Below are 24,598 nucleotides of genomic sequence, written 5' to 3'. Positions count from 1 at the left end.
TATTAGTATTCCACCGTATCTTTTAAAATAATAATAAAAAAGGAAGCATAATATTCAGGATGATACCAACTTATGAATAGTAGATAAATAAATGAACAGAGAGAGAGAGAGAGAGAGAGAGAGGGAGAAAGGGGGGGATCATCAACCTTTTACTCTTTGCTAATTCATAAAAGAGAAAAAGGAAGAAGGAGATCAAGATCGAGAGAGTATCAATGATTTCTTCAGATTTGGATTCTTCTTCCTTCTACAATATTTGCTGCTATGCCGCTGGAGTTGCTGGTAACTCTCTCTCTCTCTCTAAAATTTTGAGTTTTTAACTGCAATGGCATGCCATGCTAAGAAACCCACTTGTCAAAATCAAATTTTTATGCGAGATATCATCTGGGTTTTCTTCATAGCATTAGGATTCATGCTTTTTCAACACTTTGAGAGCAAGCTTATCTTTTCTTGAAATTTTGTACTTTGTTTCAGCTATCCACTCATATTTTACATTTCTGAGATATCTTTAGGACTCTATGTCACTGTAAATAAGTAACAAAGAAGTGGTTTAAATTTTTTTTTAAAATTACCTCCCTATTTGAAAATCTACCTTCTTTGATTTTTGCAGGTAATCTTTTTGCTTTTGTGCTCTTCGTCTCACCAATGTGAGTTCACCTTTCACACGCTCTGAACTTGGTGATCTGATCACTATACACTGGAAAGTTTTTTATTTTTATTTTTGCCCCAGTTCTCAAAACTTTATGTTTGTTATTTTCAGACCCACATTCCGAAGAATTGTTAGAAATCGATCCACCGAGCAGTTCTCGGGATTGCCCTATGTCTACGCTCTCTTGAACGCCTTGATTTGCTTATGGTATGGGCTTCCTTGTGTTTCCAATGGTGTGCTCTTGGTTGTGACCGTGAATTCGATTGGGGCTGTTTTCCAATTAGTTTATGTGACCATATTCATTGTATTTGCCGATTATATAAAGAAGGTACTATTCTATCTAATAATATGACTTATTTTAGAAACCACCCTGAACTTTGAAGGCCGTTGTGGATAACCTCCTCCGATTAACACCACCTCAAGAGAGGAAAAAAATCCTCAACTGAGGGATAGTGGGTACGTTGTCCGTAAATGGCAACTGACTAAATTATGGGTTTCTCCCTCAAGAGCATTTTAGTTATTTTCTAAATATAAGTAGGGGGACCGGTGAGAAAAGTTCAAATTCAAGGGGGGATTGCAAGGCATCCCGAAGTTCAGGGGCGTTCAGCAGAATAAAAAGCTCGAGGGGCCTTTCAACAACATTTTCCAAAAGATTGAGGGGTTATCTGAATTTAACCCAAATAATATAGGGGAAATACTTTTGCATCCCCTTTAGTACCTGATGAAATTCTACTTTTGAATATGGTTTGCAGCTGAAGATGTCTGGATTGCTCGTGGCAGTTTTTGGTGCTGTTATCCTCGTTATGTATTGTAGCTTGGAGTTTTTTGATCACAAGAGAAGGCAACTCTTTGTTGGTTATCTGAGCATTGCTTCTCTTATTTCAATGTTTGCATCGCCACTATCCATCATTGTAAGCGTTCTCCTGCGTATCGTTCCTTTTTTAGCATTTCCTTCTTTAACTTCCAACATATTGTTTTTATTCATGTTATATACAGAGGTTGGTGATTCGGAACGAAGAGCGTCGAGATTCATAGCTTTCTAGCTTGTCACTTTCAACCTTCTTGATGAGCATCTCGTTTTTCTCATACGGGATGCTACTGAATGACCTCTTTATTTATGTAAGAATTTCCTACACTTTTATTCAGAACTATCCATTTGAGAAACACATTTTAATTAAATTAAATTAATGTCTATTGCAGATTCCTAACGGGGCTGGATCGATCTTGGGGGTTATACAGTTGTTGCTGTATTCCTATTACAGTAGGGAGTCAAGTGAAGATTCTAGATTGCCATTGCTTGTATCGTAGCAACGGTTTCTGCTTATGATAAGGTTCTACATAAGATTCATCAATCTCGTGTTCTTTTCATACATATTTTTCCTGGTTTGGTTATTTTTTTCAAATATAATTTGGAGAGAAACATTTGTTTATTGTTTCGAATATCGTAGAATAGAGTTTGTCATGCCTATTTCTCGCATTCAAACTTCTGTCCTACGAAATCTTCGTCATGCCTTGGTTATGCACGGTTCGTGCTCATCGAAGGTTGATAACAAGCCATGTATTCATGTTAGGAGGCTTGTTTAATGTCGGTTGATTAATTTGTTTGAATCAATGATTTAGCTCTACTTTAGCAGAACTGTTTCTATTGTCAAGAACAGAAATTATGATGTGTATATGCAACTAACTAATCGATAAAGATGACGACGGTTACACGTGGAGAATGAGACGACCCTCTCCGTTCGCTGTCATGTTCACGTACTCATTTACAAGGTCGGGGTAGAATTTGCAGAATTATATAAATTGAGCAATTGAAATGCGCTGGTTATAGGGGAAGTGAAGCGAATGCTTGCAAATTTTTCCCGTAATAACATCCTTTGGTTATGGATTATGTACATCTAGACCAAATTTAATCAAGAGAGCTAGCGACTCTATTTGAAATTTTAATTCACATAGTATCATGATGAGATCGTGACAGCTGTTCTTGTGTCAGGATAAAGGAGGATTGCGGTAGGTAACCAACAACGAGTGTAAAACTTAAGTTGAATCTATGTGAGAATATTGACAGAAGGTTTCCTATAAGAAATTTTGTATATGTCATTTTAATCTTGATACAAAAATTTGTTAGGCGACACTATGGCCTACATCTTTTGATTAACCTTGTGAAGCTTTTTTGGTTGGCCAAGGAATTTTTCTCTTTTGGAGGATTGATTAACCTGGAAGCTTGCATGCGTTTGAATTATGATGATATTGGATCCTGAAGAGTGGCGTGCAGCTGGTCAGTGAGAAAAAGACTCAATACATCTGACTTGATTGCTGCAGTGCACTACTACTTTCCCTGTTGTTGGATCCTGAGGTGTCCTGGACCTCAATTGCACTTGGTTGCAATCCTACAGCCATTGATTTCTCCCGAGCAGAAGAGTGCACACTTACCATTCAGTGCAAAGTGTACTTGCGCTTGGTGTCAAGTTCTCCAATTTTGAAGGGAAATAGTTTGGAAGCTCGAGAGTCTGTAACCTCGCGTGTTTGACAACCTTTATAAAACTAGGGCAGGATCAATCTGCCCGCCTGTCGCCTACTAAAAACTGGGCTCGGTTTTTCCGAAAGACTTTTCTCTGCAAGATGAGATTAGTTAAGGAGATGCCAAATAGGTGGTTTTGTGTGAGCCTGGATTCAGATCTATTTATTAATTCTATGCTACTATAGATTTCTGGAAAGAAAATTCTAAATTTTTTTTTGTCTCCATCTATCAAGGGGTTGGCATATATTTACTCATAGAGAACCTTTTTGGTGGATCTAGAACAGCAAGAACAACCTTATCTTCAATGATATTATGGTATCCCCTCGGCAACTAGCCGCTAACGTAGGACGTTTCACTCTTTTCTGGACATGAGCAGCAAGCAATAGAAAGACAGCAGCTCTCCATAGGACTGCCTTGGATCTAGGTCTAAAGGATTTGGCCAAAGAAGGTGGGGGGTGATTCAGAGGGAGATAACTTCTAATCATCCATCTCCCAAGCTTTTGCAGTGATTTTCTAAGTCTTTTGTAACTATAATCAGCATACTCTAATTTCCGGTTGTTTCTTTCTCTCCCCTCTGGATTTTTTTATGTTGGAATAGTTGAAACTAAACAGCTATGGTCTGGATGGTGACGATAAGGTCCGCTCCCTTCCGACCACATCTTCTTTTGGTTCCACCTCTTTAGCTCCTTTGCCAGCTTTTGTATATCCTATAGTTACATCTATACATATATGAACAGGGTTTTCAACCCTGTTTTTACTTTTCAAAAAAAAAAGAGAACCTTTTTGAATATTAAATTTTCCTTTCAACTATCCTTCTCTCTTCTGCCACAGTACTCCAATACTTCTGAGGTAAATAATTGGAATAAAGAGAGTAGTCAGGGCTCAAACTGGGAGCTTCGCGTCACCCATCCTCTTAGATTACAGTCCTCACTCGTATTAGAGTGAACAAAGCAATCATGGAAATTATGACGTTTTTATTTCGTAAAAGAAGAAGGAACTAACGGCGCTTCCACGAACAAAATAGGTTTAAAAAGGAGAGACTATGCAGTGGATCGGATCTACCGGATACTTATTTTTTCAAGCAAAAAAAGAAAAAAAAAACCTTAAATGGAGGCGTTTTGGGATATGAGATAATTAACCGAAGGTTTTCTCTCTCTTTGGATCATCATCACTCATACAATGAATCCACCAAAAGATCACAAACATGCCTGCCCACTTACTGAAATTTTCTCAACGGTGTCTAAAGAGTCGCCCATATATAATTCATCATTTCCGTAAATAGAATGCATACAGTCTCGCTAACTTCCAATCACTATACACAACCCATTATTTCCCCAAAGAGAGGGTGTATACAGACAGTCACTAACTTTTTGACGACTCTCCTCTCATTGACTTCTGAAGATCCTCCAACGGATCTCGAAGAAACCATGACCGTTCAAGCCACGCACGCCCTCTTGTTTATTACACCTCTCTCCTCCTACCATTTGCAAAAGTCAAAGAAAGGTGACCATTATGAATAACGGCGAAAACGACAAAAAATGTTCTGCTAGATTTTTATGACCTCCTACATATATAAGCTTAGCATACCGTTGTTTTCCTTTTGAGTGGCAATAGGGGCACACCCCCAACCACAACTCCAACCATATCCTCTCTCTCATTTGTTACAGTGCACCGAGCCCCACATGAGATTTTAAAATTTTTAAAATCCCATGTGGGGCCCGGTACACTGTAGCAAATAAAAGAGGGTATGGTTGGAGGTGTGCTCCTATCATTTTCCTTTCCTTTTTTCAGCAAGAACTGACTATCGCTGTGTCATGATTTTACGCAAAGATTAGTGGCTTTAATAGGTCCTAGAGAGAACATGTTCTAAATTTATATAAGCCTCACCCCCCGATAGCTACATAAAAAACAAGATGCATCTCTCTTTATGAACCAAGAGTCCGGTGGCCTCTTCAGAATTCCAAAAGCTCCGGCGAGCTCACATCCATGGATGTCCAAAGAATCCTTCACATGAAACAAGGCCTTGGTGAAGCCAGCTATGCTCAAAACTCCTCCCTTCAGGTTTATTATCCCTTTCTCTCAATTTCGTAAAACCCCTCGGAAGAATTTCGGCCCGTTTTAAGACCCCCAAAAAGTTTGGAACTGTTAGCCACCAAAAATTCTCGGCAACCCCCGAAGGGTTGGGAGTTGTCTGAAAATAGATTTAGAAAAAATGTAACGGCGTCGGAGGTCAAGAGACATGCCCAAATTACCAAACATTTTGGGGTTTTTGAGAAAATTACCCCATAAATTCCTATTCTAAGTCTCTACAACTCGATTTCCTCTTCTCGTTTCCACAGAAAAAGAGCATAGACGCCTTGCAGCATATAATCAACAACTCAGCAATAGACGCCTACACTTCACAGACACCAGAAACCCTAGCGATGGCTGATCTCGGATGCTCTTCAGGCCCGAACACTCTCTCCATCATCAGAACCATCATCGATGCGATCAACAGGACCTGCACGGAGGCTTCAAAGGCATCACCCGAGTTCATGGTGTTTCTAAATGACCTTCCAACTAATGATTTTAATTCAGTATTTGCTACTCTGCCAGAGTTCATCAAGAATCTTGGTTGTTCATCAGTTTTTATGGCTGGAGTTCCGGGGAGTTTCTATGGGAGACTTTTTCCTAATAGTAGCTTGCACTTCATAAGTTCATGTTATAGCTTGCATTGGCTCTCTCAGGTCAGTGATTCTTTTACCTCCCATAATATCGAGAAAGTATTCAGTAATCCTTGTCCGCTCGATTAATGATGCACACCAGGAACTATGTATTCTTGGATTTGAGAACACCGATCCATATGGTCATATCCTATTTTTGGATGCACCAACTATAATGATCAACAGATATTGGATACTTTTCGCACTATATCAAGAGATCAAATAAGTTCTTCACTAAGTTCATTGAACGATAAATAACTAAAGCAAAGGAGATTTACTATATTCCCCAGGAAAAAAGACATTTCATAACTGAATCTAGAACATCTGGAAAAGTAGAAACAAGACCACGTATAATTTGTCGTTACGAGCCAACCAAATCATTATAGACCGAACCAATGATTAGTTTCCAAACATGGTACAGAGACGGAAAGCAGACGGTTATTATTCCCCAAAACCCTGATCTTTCTTCAATACTGATTAAGACGGTTTACGTAAGTAGATTTGGGTTATTGACACAAGAACCCAAATAGCCAAATAGCTAAACGATTAATAAGATCCAACACGTGGGTCAAGCGATCTCTACCCTAAAATCTATCTATAATGAACAAAACTTGGTTGCAGGTTCCTCAAGGGCTTTTCAACGGAGAAGGTAAGCCGATCAATAAAGGGAAGATGTGCATATCAAATACGAGCCCTGCTGCGGTCGCAGAAGCATATTCTCAGCAGTTCAGGAGAGATTTCAGTCTCTTTCTCAGGTCAAGGTCAGAGGAACTCATCAGTGGAGGCAAAATGGTCCTCATTATGCTAGGAAGGAACACTGATGACCACTGTGACCGCAGCACAAATTTCTTATGGGAAGTGTTAGCGCAGTCATTTGCAATCATGGTGTCCCAGGTGAGCGAACGTTTCTGTAAACCTAGGATTAGGGTTAGGGTTGAGCATTTGTTCTCATTATAATATCCGTCACGTGCAGGAATTGGTCGAAGAAGAGAGGGTGGATTCGTATAATGTTCCGTTTTATGCTCCATCATTTAAGGAAATAGAGGACGAAGCAGAAAAAGTCTCGTCTTTTACAATTGACCATATACGAGTACATGAGTTGAACATTAGTACGGGTACTGCAAAGGAGGAAGCAGAAATTACTTCGATGGCTATAAGAGCAATACAAGAATCGATGATAACTCATCATTTTGGGGAGGGGGTCATTGAAACCTTATTCCAATATTATAGGGAACTATTAAGCGAAGCAATGGCAAAAGAAGAGAGGAATTGTGCTCACCTGGTGGTAGTCTTAAGAAAGATGCATTAGTTAAATATTGTTACGATAACCTTTGCTTATTGTTTTGCTCTTCTCTTTATCATTTTAAGAATAAGAGATCCATGTAGTTCATCATCTGAGATGACTTTTTTTAGAATTTCGGTTCACTTCATGTACAGAATAATTATACCATTTCTGGTCAACCATATAATCATCCGATATTAACTTTTCAAGCACAAACGTAAAGTTCCGAGCTGTGTTCATATTCCAATCAAAATGATGTTGATTTTGATTCATGAAGGCTAGACATCAATCGATTTCACTATAAGACCAGAAAAAGCTAGATATTCGATCTAGAAAATGTGGAACTCATGCCAAATTAACTATACTTATAAACACAGACAAGACATGGAACAAGTTTATTGATAATCACATTAAAGCTTATGTCCCCGAGGGATTTTCTTTATTTGCACATTTACACAATAAGCATGTTAAACATATTTTCTACATCAAACGAAATATTAAATTGAAATACAACAAGAAAACAGAAAGGCTGCAAACAAAGTAAAGTTGTATTGTGAAATGAACATATACACAAAAGCCACAGAAAGAGCACAAAACACTAGTTTATTTTTTGCACAACAAAAATCCTTTAAAACATTACAAAAGAAGCTCACCATATATTTACTTTTAGTGGCAACTTGTATGCGTACCTTGACCAGAAAGCCTTCATGGAAATCATTCTTTACAGATTACATCTGTAAAAGGAAAATTTCTGATGTCACAACAAGCATTTTTCAAGTGATACATTCAACACAAGGGAAGCATAAACGTAAAAGAAAATTACCAGTAATTACCAAGATACAAATTGAAACAGAGTGGGAAAAGGCCTCCCCAAGTTTCATAGGCAGAATTTCTTCTTCTGGAGAGAAAAATTACAATCATCATTAGATTCCAAAACAATCAAATATTAACAGAAAAATGAACTTTATATATAACTGCAATACTGTCATTTATAATAAATAATTAGACACAAAATTCAGCAAAACATACCCTAAACTTAGCCTCTCGTTGACCGTCAATATAAGCTAACAGTTCCTCTTGCCTCATCAGAGCCTCATGCAGAGCCTTTTTCGTAGAGATTAGCTCTGCTTCTAACGCATCCACGCGACAAACAGCAGCATTAAGCAACTCTTCTTTCTCATGAGGCATCTCAGTCGGCTTTGCTTGAAGAGTATCGACCTTCTCTTCGAGTTCCCCTAACCTTTTTAAGACGGATGAAAGGAGATCCACCTCTGTGAATCCGGGAGCAGGTGAAGGAGGACGAAATTCCTCTTTTTGCAGAAGGTCTAGTCCAGATGCAGGATACTGATGATCTTTTATCAGAGTTTCACTAGGAAATCTTTTAGTCACTTTGTTGGCAACTGAGTGAAGAATTGTACAGAGCATCATGAAGAAGGCCATAATGACTGCAACAATTCGAGCTCCAACTCCTTCAAGAGGTTTGTCAGAATTTGATGAAGTGAATGAACCTGAAATGTCAATCACAGTGCATTTGGACAAGATTAGTAACTGTGGCAGAATAAGAATGTAAGCAACGCCATATAATCCGATAGGAATTATATAATTTCGACGATGCATAGTATCTAGAACAAATTCACAATTTTATTTTGTTCAAAGATAATTAATTCACAAAATTACGAAGGGGAATAAAATCAAGCATCTGTGTGCAATGCAATGTTCCTTCAAATCAATATCTATTTCATCATAAAAAAACATTTAAGTCCAATTTCAGAAAATAGTATGATAATTTAACATTCACTAGTAGAAATTGATTAAAAGGTGACAAATGATAAATTTTCAAGCTGTCACAAACATTGTATTACTGAACGCAACCTAGTTATTCCGAGTGTGGTAAGCTGCACGGGATGATCTGTGGGACAGATCTCGCTCTTGCTATGCCATCCATCCAATTTATGTGTGTCTTATTAAGAATAATATTCTTCTCAAATGATCAACATTCAAAGTGTCCAAACTGGAAGTGAAGAGGCCAGCTAAAAATATAGACACAAGAAACCAGAACAATAATCATGATTCCAATAGCTCAGCAAGAATACAGGGAGCGAAGAAAGCAGGAAACAATTATGAAATGAAAATCAAAATAAAATCAGAGTGGAGAATGTATCAGTGATAACTTAAAGATAACTATCATGGCTTTCGTGTAAACAATTTAAATTCAGAAACATCAGCTTCAAACTTCCAGACCTTTAGAAATAGAAGGCTGCTGAGAAACCTGTTCCTTCCATCCAGAGTCAATAACTGCCTTGTCAACCATCGGAACATTTTCATCAACATCGGGAAAGCCAACAGACTCGCTAGCCTTTTCGACATGGCTAGCCTTTNCCAGCCATTTTTGCCTACATAAGTATCACACAAGCAAGTTTATCTGTAAGAATTTTAGGCCAGATCAGACACTTGAAAGACAACATCCATATCCATTAAATGTGCACAAGAATACAACTAAAAATAAGTAAGGGCATCTTCTATTACTCATGTCTTTTGATACAAATAGTTTCAGATTGTTTTCTACACAAAAGTAAGCTAATATCCTTTTTTTTGTTTGTTTGTTTTTTTTGGTTTTGTTTTGTTTGGTAGGGTGCGTGGGTGGGGGTGGGGTACAAAAGAAGAAAAATGGAAAAACAAGGGGGAAAGGCAGGCTAAAAATTTAGATTATAATCGCTAAAATATTTAGAGTAAAGCAGTTTAGAGGCTCAAGCACCTAGGAACAAATTGATCACTTATAGAAATGAAGCTGCATTGTTTATGAACTGACTGTGGCATAATGTATCATGAACTTGAATTGTTTTTTTTTGGGGCGTAACTACATATTAATAAGTTTTAGTACACTAGTGCATTTGTGGATGTTTCCATTATGTGCTCTCAAATTAGACTTAACCACAAAAGAACAGAGAAGAAATAGTTTCAAAATATCATGCACCAACAAACTCATCTCCATAACACAGATGACATGTAAAAGACTACTTTGCTGTACCCTTTAAAGTTGATACTCATTCATGACTGCTTTTTTTTTTTGTTCTTTTTCCTCCTTTTTTGCCAGAAGAAAGAATTACCTCTTCGAATACAGGGGTTAATTGAGGGCATGTAACAGAACTCCTTGCTTTTGGGGTGGTAATTTCTTCAGCTTCTGACCCAGACTCAGCAGTTGATGTATCACCGCCTTTTAACTGATCCATACAGACAAGTAATTTCAAAAGTTGTTTTAATAAATCATCTAAAATAGTAATGCATATAGATCTTACTGTTGGGTAACGCGGCTTAGCATAAGCAATGATCTTTCCTTCGCTATTGGACGTAACAATTTGTCTGCCAAATTGTGCTTCTCCATCGAGAACCATCTGGATGCAGTCAACTCATGAAAAAAATGAGCTACAAGGATAACAATATAAAGTACATTCAACAACAAAATAACAAAAGGAAACCTTCTGTATGTGAGGATCCTTCCAAGGACCCTTATCTGAATTGAGGCATCCCCCGTGTTCGGCACAGGTGCAAGAACCGCCAAGAAATTCTGGCAATTCGCTGCACAAGAGAATACACGACCGAAGCTGATGAAACAAATGGAATGAAAAGCAGAAGACACTATATGATCCTTCGATTAAAAATAAAACGTAAGAACTCACCTTGAATCAATTATATCCAGCAGCTTATTTTGGTACTTGGTTCCAAGAACCTGAAGAAAATTTTCAGAATCGCTATATTCCTCACTGTAGAAAAATGAAATGGTTGTGAAGAGAAAACATCAGCTTACATGAATTTTTGAAGTTGTCTTCGGATCAAGAAAAGATTTCACACTGTTCCATAGAAGCCTAAAACCTGAGCCGGCATTAATGATGAACATGCGGCATAGCGTCTGCAATAAGATATAGATGTTTTAATCATACTCAAGCTCATATAGCAATCTGTACTCCATTTAGTAGTAAAAACTGTGATCTTTTTAACATCAATAAACCCGTACCTCTGGGTAGTTATCACTGTCAATCTTCTGCAATCGCACAATTAGTTCCCGTGCAGTCTTGCTAAAATTTTTTAAACCCTACAGCACAGTGCCACCAAAAGAAATAGTCATTATAATCAAAGATGCGATAGTGATTGCACAAATACATTACAACTAATTGGTTTTAAGAATTATAAAACGAGCATACAACATACCACGCCTTGAACATCCAAAATAGTAGTACTCGAGTCTATATGTTTTTTTGCAGCAATTGAGCATGCTGGAAATTTAATCATAAAACACTTTTCAAACTCCTGTACATGATATTTTATATATCGGTCCATTGTTGTCACTTGCATGAGCTTATTTGGATCAACTTTTCCCAATCTTTCAATATAGACAGGTCTTCCCTCCTTATCAACGCCATGATGACCGTGAGGATAGTACTTTAGAACTTCATTCCGTTCTGTATACTCAAAGTCCTGATGAAAAGTGTCAACTCCAGTTAGCAGTCAATCAAGTTTCATAGCGAAAAGAAACCACAAAAAAAAGCATTCAGTCTGACATCAAATTAAGCCTGAAAGTCAAGTGACTTAGTTTTTCCAAAGGAAGCATCGGCAAATCTATATTTACAGTCTGATGCAAAAGGAGTGAAGCTAAGAAACCTTGTGCCAAAATAACTGTTTACTGCACAAGCAACTAAGAAGCATGCCAAAGATGTATTCAAATTAAATGGATCTAGGAAAGGAGGGAAGGAAATAGAAAACCAGGTAGCCTCCTAAAGTGCATTAAATGAGGGAAACAATATTATATTATATTGTGCATACTTGCGAACGGTATGCTGAACTGATAAGTCCTATCAATAACTAAAAATAACCAACTTGTTCTTCATCATCTGAATGAACCAGGATACAAAATTTTACCTCTAGAATAGTGTCAGCACCAAATTCCTTCCTCCACTGAAGCATTTCAGCCCACATCTGCTTAGCTTTCTCAATATCAAATTTCCTTGCCTTTAAAAATCTGCAGACAAATAACCCATTTAGAACTCAGATTTTGGAGAAAACACATAGAATTATATTGTCTACAGAGATAGGACAGACCCTTCAAATATTAAGCCGTGTTTTGTCAGAGACTCGGACATACTTGTCTGACACATGTACCAAATATGATTTTTCTATTCTGTGCGCACATTCTAAAATTAATCGTTGTCATTTTTCATGTCGTACCCCTGTCCTCATGTCCATGTACATGTAACACAGTAGCTTATGTGATGTGGAGAGATTATTTATTATGGAGTAAAAGTATAGTCCAATTCAGTTGAAGGATTCTCTCTTGTATCTAAGAACTGATAGGTACAGCGGCGGCCAATATTCCAATTTATGACCAAACTGCAACTTATTGTGAGTCATAAATTTAGCCTCACCTTAACTTCTCATTTCTATATACAAAGATGATTAGTAACAAGAAAAAAAATATTTGGCTATGCAGGTTAAAAACCTGTGAATTTTACAGTGACAAGGAATTCAGGTATTATATGCAAAGTACTGACATGCAAACTTGAGAAACCATACTAACAAGAGAAGAAAAGCGAATGTCCTTTAAAAAAACGTACCTCAACATCATATGATAGTCATCATGCCTAGTGGGCAGTAGTTCATCCAATATAAGAGATTGGCGAAATGCGTCGACAGCTTGGACTTCCTCAATGTCCCTCACATCCTCAATTGATACACGGGCTTGACTATCACTCTTCCTCCTACTCTTTTTCCTCAGCGAATGCCTGAATTTTGTCGAAGCATGTAGTGCCTTTTTCTTTAATGATCCCATCCTTGTCCTTCTTTCATCTTCCGAGTTCTCAAAATCTGATTTTCGCTCTTTTCTCTCACTATGACCAGAAAACCCCTCAAAGCCTAAGGTATGTTAAGAACATTTTCGTTAAATTAGGAAAGAAAAGTGAATATAATCTGAATGAAAAAGTAAAGCATGTTAGATAATTCATGTACAGAAATAATATGTTTCCTGCATTTACAGTTCGTAGTGGATTAAATAAACATAAACATTGATAAATTTTATAGTATGGATTGGAAAATTCTCCAAGGTAAATAAACTAAGAGCTGGGTAATGGTTCATTTAGAGACCATAACACATCACAATCATGTATGATGATGCATCAATACACATAAAGCATACACAATTGGCAAGCCATATTATATGCTAAAAGTTATCAGTAGAAGCACTCACTGACCATGGATTCCCTTTTTTTTTTCTTCCTTCTTTTTAAGTAGAAGCATTCACTGAGCACGGATTCCCTTTTTTTTTCCTTTTCTTCTTCTTCTTTTTGAGAAGCTGGGTATTAGTGACTCCATAATTATTCAGTGATGATACAAGCAATACACCCAACTATAAATTATGGTACGACCCAATAAACTAATATCTGCTTATCTCGTTTTTACTCACAGCAATTCATCCATATTAGAAAATTTAAATTCATAGCTCAACTTTACAAATGAATCCAGGGACAAGGATAAAATTGCATTACTAATGTTTAACAACTGAATTCAAACTAAGATGCCCAAAAAGAAACCTTGTTTACAAGCTCAAACACCAAAACAACCCCAAAATTTCAAACAAAAAGAGAAAATTAAAGAAAATACTCACAAGGCCTGGCGAATCGATCGAGCGGCCCTGACATTTCCTGAAGAATAATCCCTAATTCCACGTTCAATTTCTCATGCAAAGATTTCTCAAAACCCTAAAAAGAAATTTATACGAGTTCTCCTCAGAAACCCTAATAAGGAGCAGAATAATTTCATCAAGCAGAGAGATATCGTACCTCAAACCGGATAACGGGTCGGAGTGGTCCGTTGCCGGAGGATCCGGCGGCGAATTATTCAGCGAGGAATTCGGGGAACGAATTATTCGCAGGGGAGAAATAACAGGTAAGGCGGTTTTTCAGTTCTTTTTTCGGAAAGAAAACGGAAGGATTTGGTCCAAGAGAACTGGGATGGTCGTGGGACCCACTAAGAAAGGGGTGGATGCCACGTCGACACCTCGAATCTTGCGGCGCCGGGCGGGTAGTTTTTCGCAGATACACCCTTGAAAGTATGAGTTCTTGCCTTGCTGACTTTCTTAAGATTTAACTCCCTGATATTTGTTTCGATTTATTTTTTTTAAGATCGACCTTTTGGCCTTGTTTGTAATATTTATAGCGCAAATTTTAATGTCGCGTAAAAATATACAGATAAATGCGAGAACACTTTTGAAAAGCTGCGAGGGAAATAAAAAGAGAGAAATTAAAATATATACGGTCAAGAAAATCTCTTGTTTAGGAGAAAAAACATTGTAATCCAATTAATTTTTACTTAATGTCGCGTGGACGAAGGCAAAGAAGAATTTGGACTATATATTGAACCCCTAAGTTTGAGTTACATTTAATAAGGGTGTCTTTGGTAACCATTTCAAATTGAGTCGGGTTCATTCCTAGCCCATTTACATCTAAACCAGCTCCGTTTTGAACCAAAATAGTAATGACCCAAACTAGAACCAATATAAAATCCAAAATTAGGCCTACAAAAATTGAGCCAAATCTGATCTGGTTCTTTCCAAGCAGAAAATATATCCAAAACTAGACCGAGTTTATAAAGTGGTCAAGCACACCTTTAGTGTTTCTCACATTTCAACCCGTAAATCACGCTTTCTACTCAAATGATGATGAATGATCTTTGGAATGGAAATCTTGGGTGGTGGAGATGAGCAAGTATATATAGAAGTAAAGCAAGAAAAAGTTTAAATTATATTAGTTTAATAAATGAACGCATCAACTTCATTGAAAGTCATTGAAAGCCAAAGGGATGATGACTTTTCCAAACATTGTATCCAACAATAGTTTTCTTTTCCAGCAATCCTAGCATTCGAACTTGAATCGTTCTCGCTCGCTGGCCTCCCAATAATATATGAGAAGACACCGAAAGGTTAAAAAGGTCAATTAGTATACAATGCTATATTAAATAGCCAGTGGCAAAAGAGAGATTTACCTTCAAATTTGTCTTGAGCTTTAATTAGGGTCAAGTAAGAGGGGTGCCTTCTTCCAATAAAATATTGCAGAATCAATTCTGTTTTGTTGCTGCATCAAATGACCGAAGCAACAGGGAATTATTACCCTTGGACTTGATAATAGCTTTCTGCTCACCCGCGTCAAGTTGTTGCTAGTTACGTTTTTGAATCAGTATAGGACTTGGTATACAACTGTTCGGCTAATCATTTTTATTGTAGACCCAGTCTTGAACTGAACATTTCAGTATTTTCAATTTATCGCACTTTCGACGATTACCTGCGTCAAAGTTTAAACAAGTACACAGGGCTGAAACTGGCATATATATGGGCATTGTAGTTTATAAGAGACAGTTCCTGTAATTGTATTTTCTCTTTGTCGCTGTAGCTGCAAAATTGAGTCTTTTTTTTTTGTTGGGAAAAAACAACTTGCGATAGATTTGTCTGCAATTCGATTCCGCAACAAAAGTAATACATTATTATTGTAAGGGGCTGTTTGGTTCGTTTCCTAGATATAGGGAAATGCAATTCCATGTAAAGAAACACAAGTTTTGAGTTTTCCAAACTTTTCCAAGAAATAAATTGTTTCGGTTTGGTTCGCATATAAAAAATGGTGGGATACTAATGTATTTACTTTTATTGTGTTTGGTTCGCATGGAAAAAAAGGGAAAACTTTTGTTGATTTGACATTTCCCACTTTTCTTGTGTTTGGTTGGTTTTGAAGTTTGTAAGGAAAATTGTTTATGGTCACCATGGTAAGATTACCCCCACTATATACAAATTTATTTGTGCTCGTTATATGAGGTAATCTTAATCATATAAAAGTTCGAATGTAACATGAACAAATAATAATATCCCCAATGAATTATAAATTTCTGTTTGTATTAATTAAATCATACGAAACCTGAAATAACATAAATCAATTGCTATGAACTATGCACCTGATTTGACTTGAAATATACCTGTTTGAGATTGAAAAAATCACACGAAATCTGCAATAACCTGCTTATTCATAAATTTATACTCATCATAGTCTAAATTGAACACAAATAGAACTCCAAGTGACTGAACACAAACATAACACAACCTAGAGAATCAGGAAAACTGGTGTGCACGAACATGAACAAGGGACATGCTCAGGTGGACTGTTTTGAACAAACAAGAATATAATATAACCTGCTGATAATGACAAAACCGATGTGGTCACAAACTGAACACAATCAGACATGGTATAGCATTAACAATATATATGCACAAAAAGCACAACACAACCAGGATTAGGAGCACAACCAGGCTCCACAACACAAAACCGAGCTGGTCACAAACTGAACACAACCAGGCTTAGAATTATATCAACAATATATGCAAAAAAACTGGCCGAGAACAAAAGCACAAACATAACCTGGCTCCACAATACAACCAGGCTCCACAACACAAAACCGAGCTGGTCACAAACTGAACACATCCAGGCTCTTTGCACTTACAAACACGCTCCATCCTGTTGTGAGAAGGTGCCTCTTTGGCTGACCTGCACATGATCAATTTACTGAACTGCAAAGAGAGCTGCATAGACTAGAAGTCTAGAAAAGCATATGCCATTATTACAATCTAATAAACTAGTACATTACTGTATAGAACTACACAACTTACATGCTAGACACAAATGTTAAATAAATGCGTGTGGAATCCAGTGCTTCAGGAAAAGGGAGAAATCAATGCACATATCATCCACATTTTAACATCCGGTGACCAATTTTTAGACATCTGATGAGCCAATATACTAATAAATGAAGGAACTACAAGAATATAAGACCACAGTATTGACTATGAACCATCAAAAGGCTACAGAGAGACTAGCACAACCATTTTTAGTTGAATATGTTACTACATGATCAATAATTATGTTAAAGTCTGAGTGTCTTATTTGGACATCATAGTGAATGGCTGCATGCAGTAATAATATAGTTTACTGAAAAATATCACTTTTAAACATATGCACTTGGCTAGATCCAGTAAAATACTAAATCCAGATACGATTTTTGATATTCTGAATATTTTTCACTATCATATTTATATTCATATTGTGATTGAGCAACATTAACCAAATCTCCTATTTGACAGAACATGAATGCAGATTAGAGATGAACTATTCATATTTGCCATACTATACGCCCACAATTAAATAGCATCTGAAAATCTCTAGCATAATGATCTGTCAAACTCATTCTACCTTGACGCTATCTTTATTATGGAACTCTACAGCTCATAAAATAAATCGATGTTTGTCAAATGGTCTTATCCATAAAACGTAATTAGAATGTGATTATTTACAGTATCATTCAATGTTTTCTTTGGATAGAATAGCACCAAGAACACTAACAATCCACAAAGTTCATAACTGATTCAAGCACACTAAAATAGTCTTCACAGCTTAAAAGTTATAATATCTGAAAAATAGAATGTTAAAAAAGACACATTTAACAATCATTAGCAAAGATGATGAATCAATTAGGATGATGGAGTAAAAACTCTCCATTTTCATGTTAAAACAGGAAAGCTTATACATTTAAACATTCATGCAGTACACCAAAACAAAAAAAGCTACATATTATCTTCATGACCTCATCATCAAAGGAAATGTTCAACTTTAAATAGTTGGCAAAATAGAACATACCTCGAAAAATGTGACGAAATTTCCATTCATTGTCATGAAGGTCCCTTGCAATCAACTCTTGTGCAGGAGGCGTCTGGGATAAGTCCTGAGAAACAAAACAATAAAAGGTGAAAAAAAAAATCAATATCTACAGTCTAAAATCACCCATCAACCTTAAAATCAAAACTTCAATAAGATCAAAATCAATTCAATTCATAACCCAAATCAAATCCAATCCCTCAAACAAAACCGCTCCATCAAAATCCGACCTTATCACCATCAACTTCAATTAATCCAACAACCCTAAAAAAAAAAAGAACCAATCCTAAACACCAGAAACCCCTAATCAACTCAAATCTCACCTCCATCCTCCTTACAGTCCGGTGGATTCTCAAAGATCGTGACCGAGAGCTGCTTGTGAGCCATCCTAATATCAAACAAGATAACCCCAGACTTGGGATCCGTCACCAAAATCTCCTTGATCGCAGCCACAGAGAAAGATCCTCTTGGGTCAGGCCCTTCAGCGACGAAGGTCGCGGGAGATTTCTAGCGGGAGGAGAGAAGAGGTAACTCTAGCTAACCAAAGAAATCGAGGGAGAAAAAAACTGAGGTGGCCAGCGTTTTCGTCCATTTCTCTCGGTTGAGGAAGGAAATCGGAGAAGGAAAAAATTCTGAGGTGGCGGCGTTTTCAGCAACCTTTTCCATCTTTAACTCTAGCGAAGCAAAGCGACGAAAAGAAATGGGCGGAAAAAAAAAATCAGACGTGGAGATGGTGTCAGACGCAGAAACCTGTTTCCACTGGTCTTTTAAGCGAACCAAACAGCCCCTAACAGCAATTACCAAAAATTACAATTGCTGCGAAACAAATAACTATAACTAACTTTTTGAAAGTACTACTACAGTCTACAGTTACAAATGCCATTTTTTTGAAGCAAGCAGATGTCAGAAAAAGCTCCACACTTCTGAACAGGAAAGCTCGTTGTCAACCAGCAACCAGTATATACTACCGCTTTCAATTCACCCAAGCATTTTTACTGCAATTTATTCACCATACTGGAGGTTCAAGTCTCAACAGAATGCAAAAATCTTGAACATCTCTAAATAGAAAGGCAAGCAGGGGTCAGCCAGCACGCTGAAAATGAGAGAGCAGACAGCAACATCCACTGATATAAAGGAAGTAGTTCCTTAGTTTGCGCTTACATAAAATGATACATACTTTTTTAATATTAACAGGAGTTGTGCCATTTACACATATTTACAGAGTTGGTACTGATGTATATAGTTTATGTACTAAATATGTACTACTGTAGAAGGCTCCAACTGGTAAATGTTATATGCATGTCTCCATTAGAGCCCACCAGCAGATGAATGTGAAAACCTTCCTTGTGTCATTATTGAGATGCCTTTTGGACAAAGACAGGTTAAATTATCAAATCTATCATGCCCACTTCCTTTTCTTGGTTCTGAGTTGCAAAAGTTTGTCCCTCCATTGAGCTGAATTAATTAAAAAAAAAAAGATGTAGATACTTGCAGAATTACAAGCAAAAAGTTTCAATAATAAATCATATCAACATATAAGGCAGTTGTCCACAAGTGAACTTTATTCCTCAGAAACCCCTGGGAATGAACTTTTTCAAATGATTAATGGTTTTTATAATGGGCGATTTACAAAGATTTCTAAAGGTATTGCTCCGTCAATAATATTCCCACCAAAATAAAAATAAAAATTTAAGAGAGATGATAATTACCCGCATCCTTGTATCGCTCCTCAACGACAGCAATCAGCATGTTTCTCACTAGGTTAAACTCTTTGGTTTCCAAACAAGGTTCACCAATGGGCCTAACAAAGTTATAGCCGGTTCACATCAATATTTTTCTCTAGTAAAATAGATTAATATAGTAATCCATGGAAAAGAAAGAAGTCAAGTGACTGCACAAAGAAGCCCTACACACACTTTAATGTAAAGGCATAGAAAAATAGAGGACACAATGAAACAAGTTATAAGCATTCTAAAATTGTTTGAGATTACGCACAAAGCTGGAACCTTTACCTGTCAAGTTCCTGAAACAGCAATCCATCTGAGGGAACTGTCGTCTTTGGTGGCTCCACCACTCTCATCCCATCACTGTATGCAACGTGTCTATTAACTTGTATCGGCACCTGTATGGTTTCATTAAAAAATTTTAATTTAAAAAAATACCCAGAGAATCTTGAATCTATATTTAAGAAACTTGATCTGGACAACAGCAGGAGCATTGATATATGAGCTTTGCTACAGGGACCCAAAATATGGGACCAATAGGGGGGACAAGTAAGGTGTCCCCCTTCTATTGGATAATGAGTTGGCCATCATTAATGATGGTCAACTCATTATCCAATAGGAGGGGGACACCTCACTTGTCCCCTCTATTGGTCCCATATTTTGGGTCCTTGAGGAATTTTTCTTGATATATATAAACTATCGCGCCAACATGTAGTGTTTCTGAATGATCTAGGAAATAGAACATGCTAACAATGTTGGAACTTGAAACAACAGCTCTTTAATTAAATTCTGAACATAAACATATAGGGATAGATAGTGGTTGGTGCTTCAAGACCAAAAATAATTTATCCTTTTTAAGTGGGTAATACCAATTTCAACCACTAGGCACCGAGGGAAAGTAGAAATATACAACAAGATTTCTGGTTATAATGCATTTGAGTTGTTGTACATCATAAAATTCTCATTGAGTTCTTTCTATGGATGCATACTGATGCAGTTTTGTCCCATGGTGAATGCGGACCACGGGAAGAGCCCAAAACATCATCCCCATTGAGAAGTAAGAGGGATAATGAAGAAAACTAACAAGAGCATTATACTTAATTAACTTCCACGTAAGGATATAAACTAAATCCCTAATCATTGAATTTAACTAAGCCTTATATAAACAAAATACATTTTTATGTAGACTTTTGTTGTGCGCGACGGAAGCCAAACAACCGATGTGCTTCGAGAAACCAAACCAATCGCCGAGAGAGAATGCCACAAACAATTCAAAATAATGGCACAAACACAAACAACCAATTTTAACGTGGTTCGGCAAGTTGCCTACGTCCACAGGGCAAGAAGGGGATGAGGTTTTCACTAATAGAAAAGAAGAGTATAAACCGAGATTACAAATCACTCGAACTCACCAATTAATCTCACCAACAAATCTCTAATTCTCTCCAAATAAAACATATATATATATATAGAAATCCTAAAACCAAAAGCATACTAGGAATTCTAAAACCAAAATCAAAATAGACTAGGAATCCTAATAACTTGTTACCAAAACAGATTAGGAATCCCAATAACATGTTACCAAAACATATTAGGAATCCCAATAACATGTTACCAAAACATATTAAAAATCCCAACAACTCGTTACCAAAATAAATTAGGAAACATATTAGGAACTTGCTATTCAACAATTCGCCACCTCGACGAAGTGTTTTCAAAACTGAGCGGACACCAATACCAACCAAACATCCCACTTGTTGCGTCTAGTACGAAGTAGAACAAATCCACGAAAACGGACTCAATCCACAACAAATCGAGAACCCAAACGAGAATGCGAACAAACTCCAAATGTCGGTATCAACTCACCAAACCGACTGTATCATAAATGACTGTCTATGTATCCTCTTGCCCAAGGAATCAAGCCTTCACGTAGTTCACCCAACGGCCTTCAAAGGCCCTCAATCAAATAGAAGAGTTCTCAACTCTTCACAAACAAATCTGCGACTGATAGCTCTCCCAGTGACCCCAAAATAAAACAAACTAAATATCTTCACCTGAGGTGAACCAACGGCCATATCCAAATCGAAACTATGTCCACCAACTGCACTCGAATCCAAAACCAACTTATCATCTGCATCCAAATCCAAATGTTCAGCTAGAATCCCAAACGATGCAGTATGATCTGGAGTATGTAGAGTAATCTCCACCCAATATGGAGTAGCATTACTCTCCACCCGCTACGATATTTCAATGATTTGATCAACATTCTCCACCTGCTGAGAGTCGAATGTGTGACATACTTACTCAGAACAAAATTAGAGTCTCCCAACTGATAACCAAACAAGCCTATGAATCCCAAATGTACAATCGGATCAAATCTCACATCCTTAATGTGACCAAATACTGGACAACCAAACATCCGACGCAACCAAAAATCTAAAACAACTCCATCAGATCCAAAATCTCCAAACGTAACAATCGGCAATCTATGAACAAGATGACCCAAATATGTCGAAGCCCGAACACCACAACCAATGCTCGACATCAAACGCTGATTCTCCTTCACAAAGGAACGACCAATCAAAAATATCATCTCATCTCGTTGCTTCAATGTTTCTTCTCCAATGAAGTGTCTCAAACTGTCATGAGCTCGGCACAAACGCAAGAAAGGAGCCCTATCAGAACTAGAACGACGGGTTACCTTTCTGCCAAGACACTTCCTCCATCTGTTGTTGACTTCTAGGACTTCATACCAATGAGACTTGGTTGCAACCCACAAATATCTAGAATAATCAACTACGGAAACCAAATACCGATTACCTCCCAATGATGCCTCCTTGGAAGGCTCTCAAATGCCTGAATGAACACCACCTAAAAGACCCCTCGATCGATGGATAGAAGTACCAAACTTCATCTCGGTCTTCTTGCTCATACCAATGTGCTCACAGGACTTCAATCTGTAGGTCAAAGCACTCCTCAACAAATCATGCATGGCATAACCAATCAAATATCTCAGTCTCAACAAATACCACAGTCTAGCCAAATCCAAAGAAGTCGTCAGTTCTCTACCAATCATCATGCTCCCAATCAAATAGTATAAATTCTTCCTCCTGACGCCCTTTATCACAATTATGGACCCAAATATGACCTTCAAACATGCATCCTTTAAGATCACCCTATAGCCTGCTGCTTTCAAAACTTTAAGTGAAATGATGTTCTTCTTCAACTGCGGAACGAATCTCACTTCATCCAACTCCCGAATCACTCTGTCATACATCCTAATACAAACGGTACCGATAGCACCAATAGGGCATTCCTAATCATTACCCATGAGCACGACATTCCCTCTTTCCAACTTCTGAAAGCTAGAGATCCAATCCCTCCTAGGACAAATATAGTAAGAAGCACCCGAATCCAACATCCACTCTGTAGAGTCGACAACACAATCTGACGGTAGTGCGAATGAATAGCCTGAAGAATCCGAATCTGAATTGTCACCACTAGTTTTGATAACATTCACCTCTAAAGCTTGAATAACTTTTTCCTTATTTTTTCCGACTCGATCTGTCAACTTTGGGCAATCGGCTTTCCAACGTTCATCTTCTTTACAAAAGACACTGATTTCTACGAACTTCAAAATGTGCCCCTCTAGACTGCGACCTCCTACCACGGTTTGGACTTTTTGCTCTTGCGACCAATGCCCCCGCTACCGGCTCAACTGAAGTCTCATTATCCTTCTTTCGAAGCTGATATGGGCCGATGATTCAGTATCGGATTCGTTACCATAAAGGAGAGAATCAGTGAAATAATTCTCATACCCTTTAAATGGTTGCTTATCCGCGACCACCGTTCTAACCCTATTATCAGTGTCGACATATTTCAAACACTGATGGAGAGTTGAGGGAATTATAACATTACTATGGATCCAAGGCCGACCCAATAGTAAGTTATATGAAGTTTCGACATCAATCACATAACATGTGACTTCCATCTTCAAATCACCCATTTGACACTTTATCTGGATTTTACCTAAAGGTCTTGACCCGCTGGTATTGAACCCGTAGATAACACTCTTGCGACCAATGCCCCCGCTACCGGCTCAACTGAAGTCTCATTATCCTTCTTTCGAAGCTGATAATTTACAAGATCTAATCACACCACACACCGTTCTATTCTTATTCTTCTCAATATTTTTCTCAATGTTGTCCGGTTTCCCGTCTAACTGCAATGTATCCTTCAAATTTTGAGTGTTGAGCCCATCCAACACTTAGCATAGTCAAAGTCTAAAATTATTATTTATTAGTGCCATTAAACTTTTCCACGTCTATCTTCATAGAGTGGATATTCAAACTTTGGACGGTTTTCACGCCGTAAGTACCACCCACAACTCATTCTTTTTCGGTCATCTATCTCAAAGCACTAACAAACCAATACGGAACAAACGAAGAATAAATCCAAATTAAAAAAGAGAGATTTTTACCTCCAACTAAAATCCTAATAAGAGCCACCGAAAGATCTCACCCCCACACAACGGTAGACAAGATCATCAATAGTAAAAATCCCACATTTATCACCAACTGAAGCCTTAGACGAACTTCCAAAGCGATTTACTCCTCCAAATAGCCCAAGCGTAGCCCGAGCTCTGATATCACTTGTTGTGCGCGGCGAAAGCCAAACAACCGAGGTGCTTCGAGAAACCAAACCAATCACCGAGAGAGAAGGCCACAAACAATTCAAAATAACGGCACGAACACAAACAACCAATTTTAACGTGGTTTGGAAAGTTGCCTACGTCCACGGGGCAAGAAGGGAATGATGTTTTCACTAATAGAGAAGAAGAGTACAAACTGAGATTACAAATCACTCGAACTCACCAATTAATCTCACCAACAAATCTCTAATTCTCTCCAAATAAAACCCTAACCAATAGCTCAGAAAATACCTCTTTTCTGTGCTGCAAATATCCTCAATTCGCTGCTATCCAAACCTA

General features: G+C 37.6%; 3 protein-coding genes and 1 pseudogene across 6 annotated transcripts in view; 2 read left to right on the top strand and 2 right to left on the bottom strand.

The window, feature by feature from the left end:
- Positions 10 to 2,277, top strand: LOC109847753 (annotated as a pseudogene).
- LOC109847746 (salicylate carboxymethyltransferase-like) lies at positions 5,001 to 7,329 on the top strand. Its single transcript, XM_020416982.1, has 4 exons — positions 5,001 to 5,225; positions 5,504 to 5,890; positions 6,488 to 6,760; positions 6,840 to 7,329. The coding sequence occupies exons 1-4, from the start codon at positions 5,151 to 5,153 to the stop codon at positions 7,173 to 7,175; spliced, it is 1,071 nt and encodes a 356-aa protein (XP_020272571.1). The 5' UTR covers positions 5,001 to 5,150; the 3' UTR covers positions 7,176 to 7,329.
- LOC109847743 (phosphatidylinositol/phosphatidylcholine transfer protein SFH8-like) lies at positions 7,676 to 14,120 on the bottom strand. Its single transcript, XM_020416977.1, has 15 exons — positions 13,976 to 14,120; positions 13,801 to 13,894; positions 12,755 to 13,052; positions 12,063 to 12,162; positions 11,355 to 11,621; positions 11,161 to 11,238; positions 10,954 to 11,055; positions 10,826 to 10,875; positions 10,625 to 10,724; positions 10,445 to 10,540; positions 10,256 to 10,369; positions 9,390 to 9,522; positions 8,178 to 8,656; positions 7,972 to 8,046; positions 7,676 to 7,882 (listed from the first exon to the last, which is right to left on the bottom strand). The coding sequence occupies exons 2-14, from the start codon at positions 13,832 to 13,834 to the stop codon at positions 8,026 to 8,028; spliced, it is 1,872 nt and encodes a 623-aa protein (XP_020272566.1). The 5' UTR covers positions 13,835 to 13,894; positions 13,976 to 14,120; the 3' UTR covers positions 7,676 to 7,882; positions 7,972 to 8,025.
- The window catches only part of LOC109847735 (bifunctional nuclease 2-like), a 19,707-nt gene continuing 11,479 nt past the window's right edge, over positions 16,371 to 24,598 (bottom strand). For 2 of the 4 annotated variants that reach the window (XM_020416967.1, XM_020416973.1), the window contains 3 exons: positions 19,897 to 20,006; positions 19,594 to 19,685; positions 18,985 to 19,339 (listed from right to left, as the gene is read on the bottom strand). In XM_020416967.1, coding sequence (XP_020272556.1) covers positions 19,284 to 19,339; positions 19,594 to 19,685; positions 19,897 to 20,006 — 258 coding nt within the window. In that variant the 3' untranslated portion in view covers positions 18,985 to 19,283. Of the gene's footprint in view, positions 16,721 to 17,866; positions 17,952 to 18,984; positions 19,340 to 19,593; positions 19,686 to 19,896; positions 20,007 to 24,598 lie in introns of those variants that run through there. The other 2 variants (XM_020416970.1, XR_002248655.1) reach the window with 2 other exon arrangements.

This window comes from Asparagus officinalis, chromosome 1 (genome assembly GCF_001876935.1).
Source record: "Asparagus officinalis chromosome 1, Aspof.V1, whole genome shotgun sequence".
Taxonomy (NCBI): Eukaryota; Viridiplantae; Streptophyta; class Magnoliopsida; order Asparagales; family Asparagaceae; genus Asparagus; species Asparagus officinalis.
The sequence above is the reverse complement of the archived record's forward strand: the minus strand, read 5'-3'. Positions and strand labels throughout refer to the sequence as shown.